At 38.2% G+C, this 14,913-nt stretch overlaps 1 protein-coding gene across 1 annotated transcript in view; it reads left to right on the top strand.

Moving 5' to 3' along the window:
- Positions 1-14,913, top strand: part of LOC119782493 (Snf2-related CREBBP activator protein) — a 48,934-nt gene that overhangs the window by 12,596 nt on the left and 21,425 nt on the right. The window contains exons 5-14 of the mRNA XM_038283484.1: positions 1,621-1,881; positions 2,541-2,726; positions 2,821-2,961; positions 3,977-4,160; positions 7,603-7,778; positions 9,289-9,379; positions 9,462-9,551; positions 10,341-10,514; positions 10,613-10,824; positions 14,716-14,893. Of these exons, the coding sequence (XP_038139412.1) occupies positions 1,621-1,881; positions 2,541-2,726; positions 2,821-2,961; positions 3,977-4,160; positions 7,603-7,778; positions 9,289-9,379; positions 9,462-9,551; positions 10,341-10,514; positions 10,613-10,824; positions 14,716-14,893 (1,693 nt within the window). The remainder of the gene's footprint in view (positions 1-1,620; positions 1,882-2,540; positions 2,727-2,820; positions 2,962-3,976; positions 4,161-7,602; positions 7,779-9,288; positions 9,380-9,461; positions 9,552-10,340; positions 10,515-10,612; positions 10,825-14,715; positions 14,894-14,913) is intronic.

Raw genomic sequence — 14,913 nt, forward strand, 5'->3', positions numbered from 1 at the left:
ATCATTAACATTAAAAGCACATTATTTTTACGACTGAAATAACAGTAAAGGTTAAAAAAACTGAATTCGCAAAAATTTAACCGGAAAAAACAGAATTTTCAAAAATTAAAACGGAAAAAACGAAATTTGGGAAAAAATAAAACGGAATTTGGGAAAAAATAAAACAGATTTTATAGGGCCCTAAAATTGTCTTGTTCCAATGGCAAAGTGTCTCACTTACCCCCTCAATTTAAAAATAAATCCACTTATTTTAAGAAAAACTGACTTCTTTAGATTTCATTTTTTGCAGTGCGTTAACAGGGTAGGGATGTCCCGATACAACATTTTCATTTCCAATATGACAGCATTATTGTAACTTTGAGTATTGACTAATACAAAAACCGACCTGTTGGGATATTGGCATGAATCATGCGTACTTTTATTTCGTATTTTGTAGCGTGACATTTTAGAAAAGGCTTGATTAGGTGATATTACTCAGAAAATAAACAATAGGTATGAAAACAGCTGACTCATTTATAGTACCAACGTGTTCTATAAACAGAAGCAGATAAAGTGCTTCGATCAGCTCACTTCTGTTGGGATGTTAGATATTGGCCGGTTTATTCTGATTTTATTTTTTCTGTTGATATTGAACCAATTTCCATTATCAGTACTGGATCGGGACATCCCTATAACAGGATATTTGAACTTTGCTTACAGCAAATGAAAAAACCCAAATTAATGAAAGAAAAGTCAGCACCATAGATAAGACTTTTAATATAGAAATGTTTTGGAAAGGCCTAATCAATCTGTAGGAGGACTGCTGACCTGACAGTTGTTAACACTCCTGCTTCTGCTGGGGGTCAGTTGATTCAATCTGTACGGCTTCTTTTAGTAGAAAACTTTCAGATAGAAAATTATGCTTAGAGAAAATGCAGAGTTTGATGGTAGGATGAGTTGGAGTGTATGAACTTTACTTTGAATATGACTGATTCCATTGAATTGCGACAAGTGCTGTGCTTTAATCTACTAAAGTTGAACTGAAAAGAGTTAAATTGGTGTTGATTTATTGGCCCCACTCATGATTTCAGAAGGTTTTCTTTCAGTTATTGCAAAACTTGTTTTTTAAAGACTTTTATCCAAGAATATGAATCTAAAATCTTTTGTAATTTGCATGCTCGTGCATCAATTTGCATGAATTATCCTATTATTCATATCACTTTTTTTTCCTTCCCCAGCCTCCTATTGATGTGGAAACTTGGCTAACTGCTTTACCATTAGCGCTTTGCAGCTACCCTGTTGGTGGAGAGTGTAAATGATTGTTAGACAGCTGTTAAGTCAGCAGACTCTGGAATTGTGTTTGAAATCAACATTTCAGTGTTAAAGGTTTTTGTTCTTATGCAGTAATCCAGTTTTCATAGATGCCTGATTTGGGGCTTTTTAGCTGTAAGTCATGTTTATCTAAATGAACAATAATATAAAGCAAATAAATCAACGTGTAACCTCTTTTTTTAACCTTTTATAATTACTGTAATTAATGCACTTTTCTGCTGCATGTTCACCTTTCTCTTTAACTGATCCCAACGCTTCTTTACCTAAAACCTCTAAATGAAGTTGTCTACCATCTGTCTCGGCCCTCAGGTGCGCCAGTGGATCTCAGATCGAGTCGCGGTCAATTCATCTCCATCCTCACCCTCCACCTCCACTTCCTTCCTTGGCCCCTCATCCACCCCTGATTGGACAACGCCTCAACGGGAGAGGACCTCGCCTCTCAGAGGTCCTCATGGCAAGTTTGTTTCTCCTTCGTCTCTGGGCTACAGCTCCTCTTCGCCACCAGACCAAGCCACGCCTCAGCGCTCCCGCGGAGAACGTCACACTGACATGGCAGAGCTGGCAAAACATGTAAGTATGTCAGCCACACAGTTTGGCTTTAATTAACTAAAACTAGAATTCTTCTGCCTCAATACATTCCCTGTGTGACTGATGTGTCAGTATTCAGGTTTATACCCTTAAACTAGGGAATATTAATCCTCTATTCCTTAGTTTGGGTTCCTCAAACAGCAGCAAGAGGAAGTTCTGTTCCAGTCCCTAAAATATTCCAAAACCAGGAAGTTGATCATTGAAAAATGAAAACTAAAAGGGACAAAGGTTCCCAGAACAACTGACTGGGCTGTGGTTAAAGCCTGTAGAAAGCACCACAAATAAAGAAATGTCCAGAACTTTAACACAAGCAATGCTGTTTTCTTAGTTGTGTAGTTATAGATGTGGAATTTAAGCAAAATGTTGATCTTCTTTTTCAGAGTCATCTTTAACTCTCCACATGGAAAACAGGGATTTAATTTATCATGTAGGAGTTAACAAAGCAGCCTATTATTAGCTGCTTTTATGAAACTGAATTTAGAACGCCAAGTTAAATACTCTAATAATGTAATTTAATTCCTCTGGATAACAAATATAAACACAATGGCAAAGGTCAGTAGAGAAATGTTTATTTCAAATGCTTTGCACAAACTACTGGTTTGCAGGAAAAAGTGACTGAATTTGGTGCCTTTGTTTTGTAGGAAGCAGACATTGAACATCGAACCCAGGCTCTAAAGAAAGAAGGGTTCTGGTCAACAAAGCGTCTCTCTCGTCTCCCCGAGCCGCAGAGAATCAAAGTTCACTGGGATTACCTCTGTGAGGAGATGCAGTGGCTCTCTGCTGACTTTGCTCAGGAGAGACGGTGGAAAAGAGGTGTGGCCAGAAAGGTGAATATTGTTCCCTTACAGCGCTGTATGTTCTGATCTGTATCAAAGCTGTGTCTCTGGTTATGTACTTAATGTCCTGTTGGTACTTTGGTAGGTGGTGCGAATGGTGATGCGACACCACGAGGAGCTGCGGCAAAAGGAGGAAAAAGCCAAGAGAGACGAGCACGCCAAAATCAGAAGAGTAGCCGCCTCTATTGCTAAGGAAGTCCGGGCATTTTGGAGCAATGTCGAGAAGGTCTGAAACTCACTGCATTCAGGCTAAAAATGGGGGTCGGTTGGTAACATTTGATGCCTCGGTGCGGCACACTGCTTGCCTCCTCTTCCTGTACCTGATATTTATTATAGCATGGTTATTTAAATGGCTGTACTTTTATAGTGCTTTTTCAAGTCAGGAGAATGCAGCAAAGCAACTACACCCATTCATGCACACACTCACACACTGATGGTGGCAAACTACATTGTAGCCGCAGCTGCCCTAGGGCTCATTGAGAGAAGCCCGGCTGCCGTACACCGGCGCCACCACCCTCTGACCACCATCAGTGGGCAATATGGCTGAAGTGTCTTGCCCAAGGACACAACGACACTGAAAGCAGGAACCGACAGCCCTCCTATTGCAGGGCAAACTCCAGCACCTGACGCCCTAAATGTCCACATTTAAAACAACTGGCTATCGTCGTAGCTGTTTTGTCGTTTACCTGGGAATATTCAATAAATAAATAAAATTATTTTTAGTTAATCTTTTCTTTTTAAGATAAAAAAATACTCTTTTCTGATATGAAGAAACTTAAGGAAAAGTTTCTAACAAAAGCAAAAAATTATTTATTTCCCTGGCAGATTTAGTCATCAGTAGGCCTGTTAGGATAGCAAATTTGGCTGTACAATAAACTGTCCCAGAAATTATGTGATAAACGATAATGTTGCTTAAATCTGGAAGTATTAACACCCTGCAGCTTTAGGACCAACTCCATCCTCTGTTTTTCTAACTATCAACTATCATTACTCTGCTCGCTACTTCTCTGTCCGAAGGCTCCTGTGCTAAGCTAATGAAACATAAATGATTGAGCTCATTGAGCAAAAGGAGTTAGGAAGAGAGATGTCTTTACTATCAGAATATTTTTGTAAATAATTTAGCTTACATCTGAAGCTCATATAGGTATGCATATTGCATATCCGATCTGTTTTTGATCAGTGAGGATATGAATAAAACCAACTGATTACAATGTTTTTTGTTTTCTTTTGTATATTTGAAGGTGGTGCAGTTCAAGCAGCAGTCTAGGCTGGAGGAAAAGCGCAAGAAGGCTTTGGACCTTCAGCTGGACTTCATCGTTGGCCAAACGGAGAAATATTCTGACCTCCTTAGCAAATCGCTGGCGAGGCCGTCAGACACCGACTTATCTCCCCAGAAATCTCTGCCACCTCCTGTTGATGAAGAAGGTAGGTCGTCCCTTTCTTAACATGTTTATAGAGTCGACTTATTGGATCAGACGGTGATGTTGTCATAGCAACACGTCAGTGGAAGATTTTCTTTTTCTTTTTCCGATGGGTTTTCAGTGCTACTTAAAAAGCTGTTCACACCGCCAAGGTCGCCTCCACTTTGCTTTACGTTCAGGGAACGTGCCTAATGCCAGGTGTTCCCTGTCGGGCCTGATTTATGCCGGTCAAACCTGCCAGACTTCTTCTTCTTCTGCTGCAAAGCTAATCAAAGAGATCTGATGACAGAGGGCTGGGAAGCAAACATTCCCTGTGCAGCGAGATAGCAGCTTCCTAGCTTTTCCTGTCATGCTTTAGTGCTGCTTTGTTGCAGGTATCCTCAGATCTACTGATGCATGATGCTGCTCAGTCCACAAGCAGTCAAACAAGCAAGGAAGTACTTTTCAGTAACCTTAGATCAATTTCTCTCTTTTTTTTGTAGTCACTGTAGATTATTGTTCTGTTTCTTCATCTTTCATACTTATTTTCACTACTAGTCTTTTTTTATATATGGATGCTGCATAACAGACCAACACACTAGAGCATGTCTGTGAAGTTAAAAGATGATGATACATGGTTGTTAAGTTTTTTTTTTTTGTTTTTTTTTACAAATAAAAATCTCAGTTTGGTCATGGTCATTAAAATGTAACGATTTAAGAATTACCGGACTTGCAAAATAATTAATTCCCTGAACCTGACTGCTTATTGGGTTTCCTCCTGTAGGGAAACTGAATGAAAGTATTTGTCAGATAATCTTGTTTGCTTCCTCATGATTAGAATCTTAGGTTTTTATGAGCCGATAGGATAACCAGTTTCAGTAGTCAAATTTTGTCTAATCACTTGATTTTAGGTGTAAAAAAATAATTGACTTGCAGGTCAGTGATTTGAAAAAAAAAAATGTTAGAGATTATTAAAATATTATTACCTTAAATAGAAGGAATAATGAATGCTAGTTATTCCTCTACACATATACATTCCTATTTGAATGTATTTTATAGCTGTCCAAATGAATTCTTCAAGTCTAAAGCTAAAACACTTTCCTCAGCAGCCTTAAAATAAATCCAACCAGCTTTGTTTAGATGTAACCTCATTGGTGCATGTGTGTGCACCTGTGTGTGATTTAGGGCTGAAACTCCTGATTATTTTTGGCAAATAGTCGATTTTATTTTTTCCGATAAATCGATTAATAATCCGATAGCAACAGGTTCCTTAAAGAAGACTTTGAAAAATTTAACCAGGTGAAACTAAACTCCTAAATTGGAAAAGTTTCTGGATGGAGCATGTTGACAGAAGAAAAAGCAAGATATTAACTTTTTTTTCTTTTTTTTTTTTTACAATTTTGGTATAATTGCTGCTCAAGATGGGTCACTACACTCCAGTTAACGGTTAATCGGTTGCTAAATTAGTTCATGATTATTTCAATAATAAATTAATCACAATTAATCCCATTAATTGTTTCAGCCATAGTGTAATTTAATAGTTTAAATGCCGAGCGCTGACCGGAACGAACCATTTACATGTTATCCCTGCGAAGAGGCAGAAGTTCAGCAGTGGGTCAAGTGCATACAATAAGGATGTTTACAGAGAAGTAACGCCTCTTGTGGATACGCAGCAACAGCAGCTCAATTTGGAGAATCTGAACTTCTGTATCATGTTATGACAACCAGTTAGGGACTTGATGGGACTGTGCAAACACCTGTTTTCTTTTTTTCCAAATGGGAAATAGAAAAAATAATGTTGCGATAGGATGAATTAAGGATTGCTCTTAAGATGTTTATGGCTGAGTGAACTGCTGCCGTTTCGAACGTGCAAACAAGAGTGCGATGACATCAGAAGCAGCTGCTACAGTAAATAAAGCTGGCATAGAAAGTGTCTGAAAAGAGAGCTTCACTTTCCAAATGTGATGCATGCTAACTTTTAGCAATGTTTGTGAAGCGAAGTACAAGGCCAGAGGCACAACTTCTACAAATCTGAGGAAGCATCTGAATAAACATGAGATTCTTCCAAAAGGCTGAAGAGCGCAGAATTGTCAACAGCTTCAGATCGACGGCTACAACTTCTGTATTCAGCATGGGTAGCGTACGTTAACTGCTCATTGTCTAGGTAAATGATATTAGTTTTAGATCACGTTTCCATGGTACCGATTCCTAGGTGTGAACAGTTAACATCCCTATATAGGGATGGCAGGGTTTCTGCAGGTTATTAAAAATCATTAAAAGTCGTTAAATTATATTTTTTAATTAAGGCCTTAATCGGCATTAAAACTTATTAAATGTGATTATCGTGGCATTTAAAAAGTTTATAAAAACTATTTCGTCAGATATATTGCGATATATTTGCATGGAACTGCTTCCAGTTGATCGTAAAGCTTTATGTTCGGGAAAGAAGCTCGAGGCGGAGAAAAAGCTAGAGAATGGGAAATTTACACAAAACTGGCTGGAAAATGAGGAATTCAGGACATGGCTGCAGCCTGTTGACGCTAAAGATGACGAAAGATTTTGCTGTGTATATATGAGAGTCATGAGTACTTGTCGATGTCATTAAAATTATTTCTAAGAGCATTAAAAAGCATTAAATAAGAGTTACTCATTCCTGTATAAACCCTGGATGGAAATTTGCCTTGTTCTGGTGCTCCTCTGCCCAGATTCTTACTCTGATCTCCTGCTACTCATCTCTGAGCTCTAGAACACCTCCTTATCTTACTTCTGTTGTCCGGCGGATCCTCCCCGAAAGCAGGATACTTTAAGATCCTGGTTGGATGGAGGCACCTTGGAAAGGGAGGGAGATTCAACCGTACCTCCTGGACTCCCTGAACTTAGAGCGTCTCTGGAAAATCTGGTGGACCTCGGGACGCCAGCACCACTGCTCGGTTTTCCATAATAAAAAAAAAAAATCCCAGTGACTTGCTGGGTAATCTAAGTTCTTGATGCTGAGTAAAAACCAGCAAGCAGATATAAGCTCCTTCTGTTTGATGACGTGAGGAAGTGATCAGAGTGGATCTTGTTTTTACAACAGTTCTATTGAGATATTGCAGGAAAGCAACAGACATGCATGTGGCAACTTTCGTTCTCTGTGAAGGCGCCATTAGAGGTACATTGGTGAAACACCAGGAAGTTTTTGTAACCTGCTTTTGGTCATGAAGGGGAGACGGGTGGATTAAGATGTCCTCTATTGGAGAGGCTTTAGAGAGAGCTCATCTTCTAGCAGGACAATCCGCTCAGGAGCGTATAACCGGTCTCTACCATTTTTTGCAGTCCTCTGCTACTTTGTTTTACACACACATCCCTATAAGATAAGTCAAAGTTTGTGTTTTATGTTTAAAAATGCAAACATTTCTCTCCATATAGCTGCCATTAAAAGAGCCCCCTTCTTTAATTCACTACCTCTCTTGCATCTTTTTCTGTAGACAGAGACTTTGAGCCTCGTGATGAAGAGGAGGACGATGAAGAGACCATAGAGGTGGAGGAACAGCAAGAAGGGAATGATGCTGAAAGCCATCAGAAGGAGATCGAGCTCCTAAAGAAGGAGAGCATGCTGCCCCTAGACCAGCTGCTCGGCACGCTCAAACTGCCACCCCCCCAGGTAACCATAGCAAATGGATAGGGGACAGGGCAGAAAGGGAAAACAGATATATTAGACAAATATTAACTTATTGCATAGAATTTAAAAATTCCTGTTTTAATGTAGTTAAGTTGGTTTATTAGTCCTTCCTAGTCTTTTTGTTTTTTTTTTAAGACAGAGAACTGGTACAACTGAGAGTGAGTTACTTTCTTTTCTTCTAAATTTATTGTATATCTATAAAGTTTTAAGATGAACTGATGGAAATGCACTAGGGTAATCCCGTGACAGTGTGTCCTGCTGGCATAATTTAAAGGTTCCCTTCTGTCATTTTAATAAACGTCTTGCTGGAATCCTAAGGTCGTTCTGTCACAAGTGTATTCTGCAAATGGCAGCAAGTAAAATCTTTGTTCTCTGAAGTAACATGTTTCTTCTTCGTTAATGTAACAGCTGTGAAGCTGATTGATTGTGTAAGGGGCAGATAGAGGTTCTCCTCCCAAGGGTTTGTTCAGCTCTGATTAAGAGTTTAATGCATCAGAATTAAACAGAACAAATAGTGATTCATTCAGGTCATGTTAGTAATCGAATCATGTCACCACTTGTTAAATGGTTCCTGCTCAAGTGTAAAGGTTTTGATGACATATTTAAGGTGAACAGTAGATGAATAAACTCCTGCTTGTAAATGTTTAAAAATGCTAAAAAAAAAATATAAAATAAAAAATGAGGTGAACCTTTAAAAGTTATTCAAAAAAGTATGAATAATGTTGTTAACCTCACTATAAAACTCCTGATTGACTTTCATTTAAACAAATTTTACATCATTTCTGCTGATTGGAAATGATAAAATTTTATTGTAAAGCCTTGAATCTTAACCTTAAAGGGAGATAAAGATTAGGGTGATGGAAAAGAGGCCTCTAATCCCAAAAGTGATTGATGGATTTGCACAATCCTCTCCATATGCCATAATAGTATCATTGTAAACTGCTTGAACTGCAGTTAATCTGAGCTACTGATATGCACTCATGCTGTCTATGCTAACAGGATGTTTGAGAATGTTTCTTTAATGAAGAGGAAAATGCTTTAGTCAGGAATTTACATGCTAGGCTTAAAATGTAAGAAAGTTGTTTCATTTCTGTAGCAGGAAATAAGTTCTTCAGTTCTGTTGTTTGGATTAAATAATAAAAAAAATGTCAGGTTTTCAAGCATCTGGACAGGGTACTCCGTCTCTAAAAAAATATTTAAGGTGAAACTGGTTAGCAGTTACGAGAAAGATCTGATCGCCGCCATGCTAATCAAGGTTTTTCTGATGATTACAGAAAAAACATTTCTAATTAAATTACAATTGAAAACAAATCGTACAACTTGTAGAGTTTATCTTTCAGGTCAAACTTCTTGGTTGAAATAAAAACTGAAATTCTCAGCTTTGTATAATGAGCTAGATAACAGCTGTAGCTAAATATCATCGGTGTTTGGTGGGGAAGTGTTGTATCTTGCTTCATGTACTAAGTAATCACTAAATCTTTGGAAAACTTAGGAGTCTGGCTCAGAGGAAGAATGCTCACATGAATCTTCTCTATCGGCGGAGGAGGATGAAGATGGAGAATTTGCTGCCAACGAGGAGGACGGTGAGATTGAATTGCTGGAAATCTACCACCAGCTTTAGTGTATTTATGTAGTAATAGTTACTATTTCATGTCCTGTGTTCAGCTGAGGATGAGGAAGACACCATAGCAGCCCAGGAGAAGGTAGAAGGGAATGTCAACCACGCTGAGGAGCTTGATGACCTGGCCAAAGAGGGTATGTCTTTGTTTGTATTCGTAAATAATTTTTTGCTGTGAAGTTTTTGGCTAAATGAATCTTTTTTTTTTATGTTTTGTGACATTACACCCACAAACGTTAACATATTTTATTTTGATATGGGAAAACACCACAAAGCCCTGCATATTATCAGAGTGGGAAAAAATAACTTTTATAATGATTACTTTAAGGAGGAATCAATGAGCTTGTACTTTGACAAACCTGCCCTGGCATGAATTTAAGGACAGTTATAATTTAGGGCAGATAATGTCCATTCTACTCTCAACAAAGGGTCAAATCTTCAATGTCTAGATGTGGAAATTCATTTCCCTAAAAAAAAGAAAAACCCGGCTGTGATTGCTGTAAAAGGTGGTTCTAGAAAGTATTGATCAGGAGGGATTAAACTTAAATGCATGCAATGGTTTTCAGATCAGCTGTTTCTATTGTCATTGCATTGTCACAAGTACAGAGCAACAAAATGAACTCTCTGCAGTGGGCTGCCATGTTTGGCGGCACCCGGGAAGCACTGTGGAGTAAAGGCTCTTTTCTCACGAAGCCAGACTGTCAGTCTGTGGGAGTGGGGCTTGAATTCAGAACCTCTGGATTCCAAGCTTTATGCCATAACCACTAGGCCTCCACTCCCCTATACAGATCTCCCTCTGTATAAATATTCAGATCTGTGTATCATTTTCTTTTTATTTTTAGTCACAAGAAATCCCAAACTATGCAGTAACCTTCATTATGGAAAGAAATGTCTCACACCCCCACTTGTCTCTGCTTTACTTCTAGGCGACATGAGCCTGGAAGAGCTTCTGGAAAAGTATAAAGGAGCATATGCATCTGACTTTGAGGCTCCGTCTGCGTCTGCCTCCAAAGCCAGCTCTGATTCTGAGGTGTCTGGGGATGAGGAGGTGGAAAATGAGGAAGATGAGAGTGATGTGGAAAGCAACACATCATCTTCAGGTATAAGAGCTCCTCCAGAATCCTGACTTCTTTATCATTTACCAAATGCAAAGTTTGAAAAAACTTTGGATAATCTATTAACTAGATTAATTGTTTAGATTCTCCTGGGGATAGTGCAGACGATGACACCGAGAAGGGGGAGAGTGATGAAGAGGAGGATGAGTGTGGAGATGAAGGGATGGAGCTTTTGCTGAAGGAGGGGGACCACAGCCCTCCCTCCTCCAGCTCAAGGCCAAAGAAAGAGATCAGCCATATTGCTGCGACAGCAGAGAGCCTGCAGCCTAAAGGCTACACTCTGGCTACAACCAAGGTTAGTCTCACACATGTTCAAACCCTTTTTCTTTCTCCTGAGCTAAAGAGGCATCAGTCACAACTAGTGTTAATTTTAGCAGCCATTTTTAAATTTAGTTTTAGTCTTAGTCCAGTTTCAGCATCGTTTGTTAGTTTTTATCACATTTAGTCGACATCATCGCATTTTTATTTAGTCTAGTTTTAGTCGACTTAAGTCAGAGCATTTTAGTCTTTATTTTAGTCCAAGAAAACATAATTTTATTAGTTTAGTTTTAGTCACCAAAAACTGTCAACATTTTAGTCTAGTTTTAGTCAGGATATAATTTTAACCTTTTACTTTTTTGTCAGCAGATAACGTTTAAGATTTCCTAAAATTATTTCAACATTTTCTCTCATCTTTTTAATAAAACACAATTTTAAGGAACACATGCAGACATGGAAGATGTTCTGACAATATTTGCATATTTATTTTGAACACAAACACAAATGCTTGCATTAAAACAAATAAAACACACCTGGCAAAGGAAACAAATAAATAAAATAAAGTGTCTTATGAACTTTACACAAGTGCTGGCTGTTTAAAGCTAGTTCACATTGAATAATAAAATAAATAGATTTGAGGTCAATGTTGTAAAAAAAAAAAAAAAAAAAAAAAAACTCCAACTGATACAACAAAAGTGCTTTCCTTCCAGCTTTAGCTGGCCTGTCATTGTTTCTGGGTGGCTGGTAGGTTGTTGTTGTTGGTGGTGGTGGTGTATCTTCAATCTGGAACAGAAATTAATACAATGTTAGGATAGATGCACAGCATAACACGAATTCCAAGTGTATAAGTAGCATATATGTCTCTTTTTTTCCTTAACAAAAACTAAGTCTCTATAAAAACTACATTTGACCATCCATTTCAAACTCATACAAACAACCTAACTATCATTTAATGCAGGAATAAATTGCAGACATTTTTAGGTGTGCATGCATTTTGGTTGTATTAATATTGATGCCAATTCAATTCAAATGTCCTTGTAATAGTAATGTGCAGATAAAAAGAGCAGCATTTTATGTCACCAAATAAAGACATCCCTGCAGTGGTTCCCCTAGCAATGACTATTTTGTATATGAAAATCTAGGTTAAAGTTGCTCTGAATTATGTGTGGTATATTATTTTTATTTTGTCTTATCCTGATAAATAGTGTCAGTTCCTTTTAGCATTTATCATACATGTGTAGCTGCCGAGGTGTTTTCTGTTAACTATAGTTCACTTGCTGCTCCTAGATTACCTAAAGCGTCTGTCTGCTTTAATCAAACTTGCAATTTAACAGAAACTATAGTTGCCCGGCCAGTATAACATATCTAAGTTAGCATAAATTTAACTTTACATACTATGCCATCAACAAGTGGCTACCGTCGCAACGTGCTAACAAGCTAACGTAACGTAGCCAGCCTGGATACTAAATGCTATGAAAATTAGCCAACATCAGTTAGTTTATCATTGGGACATTATAGCCGTTGATTTAATGTTACATTATGAACAATCACCACCAATCTTTCTGGTAACTTACCGTAATGTCTTTGTGGTGAACTGCGACGTGTCTCTTCAGGTTTGTTGTGTTTTTTCCAGCTACCATGTGGCCATATTCCTTCCCTTCCACTAAAATCAAGCATTTGGTTTTGTTCTCCACTTAAAATGTGTCCATATATCACGTCTCCTCTTTCTCCTGAGCCCCAGAGTAGCCTACTCTGTGCCGCCCGCTCCGGGTTTGAAAGTGGGTGTGTGGGAGCTGACGAGGAGGAGGAGGAGGAGGAGACGAGACAGGATTTGAAAAAAACAGAAAATAATAATATATAATTTTCGTCTCGTCTTTGTTCGTGAACTAAAATGTCCATAGATTTTAGTCCAGTCTTTATTTACCGAACTGCATTTTCGTCTCGTCTTTATTAGTCCACGAAAATGATTTCTGATTTACTCCCAGTTATTGTTTATTAGTGGGGATTTTCGTCTCGTCTCGTCTAGTTTTCGTTTGGTGAAAAATGTGCGTTGACGAAAATATTTTCGTTTAGTTTTCGTTAACGAAATTAACACTAGTCACAACCTTTGAGGTCATGTGCCAATCTCACTGGATTTAAATACAACCTTTAAGATTAACATTTTATAAGAAAAGAATGAAGACAGAATTAAAACGGTCTTTAATAAATATAATATGACTCATTAGGATCCATTAGCAATATTAGAATTTCTAGCGCTGCAACTAACTAATTAACTATTGGATTAGGGCTGAACGATTTAAAAAAAAATCTAAATTACAAATATTTTTAATCAAAATTACCATTTTATTTTGATTTTCGTTTGCACTAATCCCAAACTAGATGTTTCACCCCAGGCTTTTGGTTTTTAAATGGTTCTTTTCCCAGAGTCCATTTTTAAAGTACTTTACTGTAAACATTGTGTAAAAAAAGTGTTCACTTCTACTTGCTAGTGACAAACCCACTTCAAGGGTTTAATCACCACCTGAAGGACTGGAGGGATAAATTTAATGTTTTGCTCTTGTTAACTATAGTGTGATTAGAAATGAGTGCCTCTGCGGTTTGACAATTTAGTTTTTTTTAAATTGCAAATGCAATTAATTGCCCAGCCCTAAAATAGATAGATAGATTAGGCCGTTTATACATTTTTTTTTGCGATAATTAATAGCATAGCAAAACAGTTCCTTAAAAAAGACTCCTTACAAAATTAAACAATGTGAAACTAAAACTTTTCGGATCTTTTTTCGGAACTTTTTGAATAGAGCATATTGACCGAAGAAAAAGTTTTCTTTACAGTTTGGTATAATTGCTTCTCAAGGGCTACGTTCACACTGCAGCCTGAAGTAACCCAATTTCGATTTATTTTTTTTATTTGCCTGTATGCGACCTGAATCTGATCTTTTAATGGCTGTCTGAACAACACAGATCCGATTTTTTTCCAATGTGACCCAGGCCATTTGCTATGTGATCCTTAATCCGATACAAATCTGATCTTTTCTAATGCGCCCTTAGAAAAGTTGCATTCATCCGACTTGAACGTCATTAATACCCGACAAAGGTCACTATTATGTGTCTTGCTACGCAGAAGCGGCAAATAAAACAACAACCATGGCGGATGATGTTGTGGAGAGCAGTATTTGTTTAACCATATGGAAAAGATTGTGTTTTTATGGTTGGAAAAGATCGCTAGATGCTCGCCGGCACTACCATCCATGTTTACTTCCAGAAAAAAAGAGCACGCTGGCCTGTGACGTCATTGCGTCATCTATTGCGCATCGGGGAGACTTTCGTTTTATTACTGCAGCTCACACAGGAGATCACATACAAGTCGCATATATTTGGAAATATGAACGGCAACGCAAAAAAAATCGGAATTGAGCATCATGGCCTGCAGTGTGAACGTAGCCACGGTGGGATACTCTGTCAACCAAACACACCTTTTAGAGTCTCCATACTCCAGTTAACAGTTTATCGATTGCTAAATTAGTCAAAGATTTTTTCAATAATTGATTAATCATGATTTATCTGATTGTTTCAGCCCAAATTATTTCCAATATCGTACAAAAACAATTGATTTTTAAAGTTGCTGTATTGCCTTCCTGTTTTCTGCTTGGCGCCTTGCTCTCTCACAGCCTAATGAGTCCAGGCATGTAGAAAACCTTCTTTCATCTCTTCTTCCTCTGCTTTTATATCCGCTTTTTTGTTTGTTACATGATATCAAATTTTGATTCTTTTTGCGGTGACTGAGTGTTGCGACCCGTTAATGTTTAGGTACAGTATGATCCCCCTGTCAAAAGGTGATTGTACCTTTGAGTTTCACTGGTTAGGTGAAAGTCGTCTTGGTTCCAAAACCTCTGGATCATTCCTTTGTCATCCTTTATCCCTGCTGCAGGTGAAGACCCCCATCCCCTTCCTGCTTCATGGAACTCTGCGGGAATACCAGCACATCGGACTGGACTGGTTGGTCACCATGTACGAGAAGAAGCTCAATGGGATTCTTGCTGATGAAATGGGCCTGGGTAAAACCATCCAAACCATCGCTCTGTTGGCTCACCTTGCCTGTGAAAAAGGTAATGTTTTCAAACATCCC

Source organism: Cyprinodon tularosa, unplaced genomic scaffold (assembly GCF_016077235.1).
Source record: "Cyprinodon tularosa strain WSP-4 unplaced genomic scaffold, ASM1607723v1 ctg194, whole genome shotgun sequence".
Classification (NCBI taxonomy): Eukaryota; Metazoa; Chordata; class Actinopteri; order Cyprinodontiformes; family Cyprinodontidae; genus Cyprinodon; species Cyprinodon tularosa.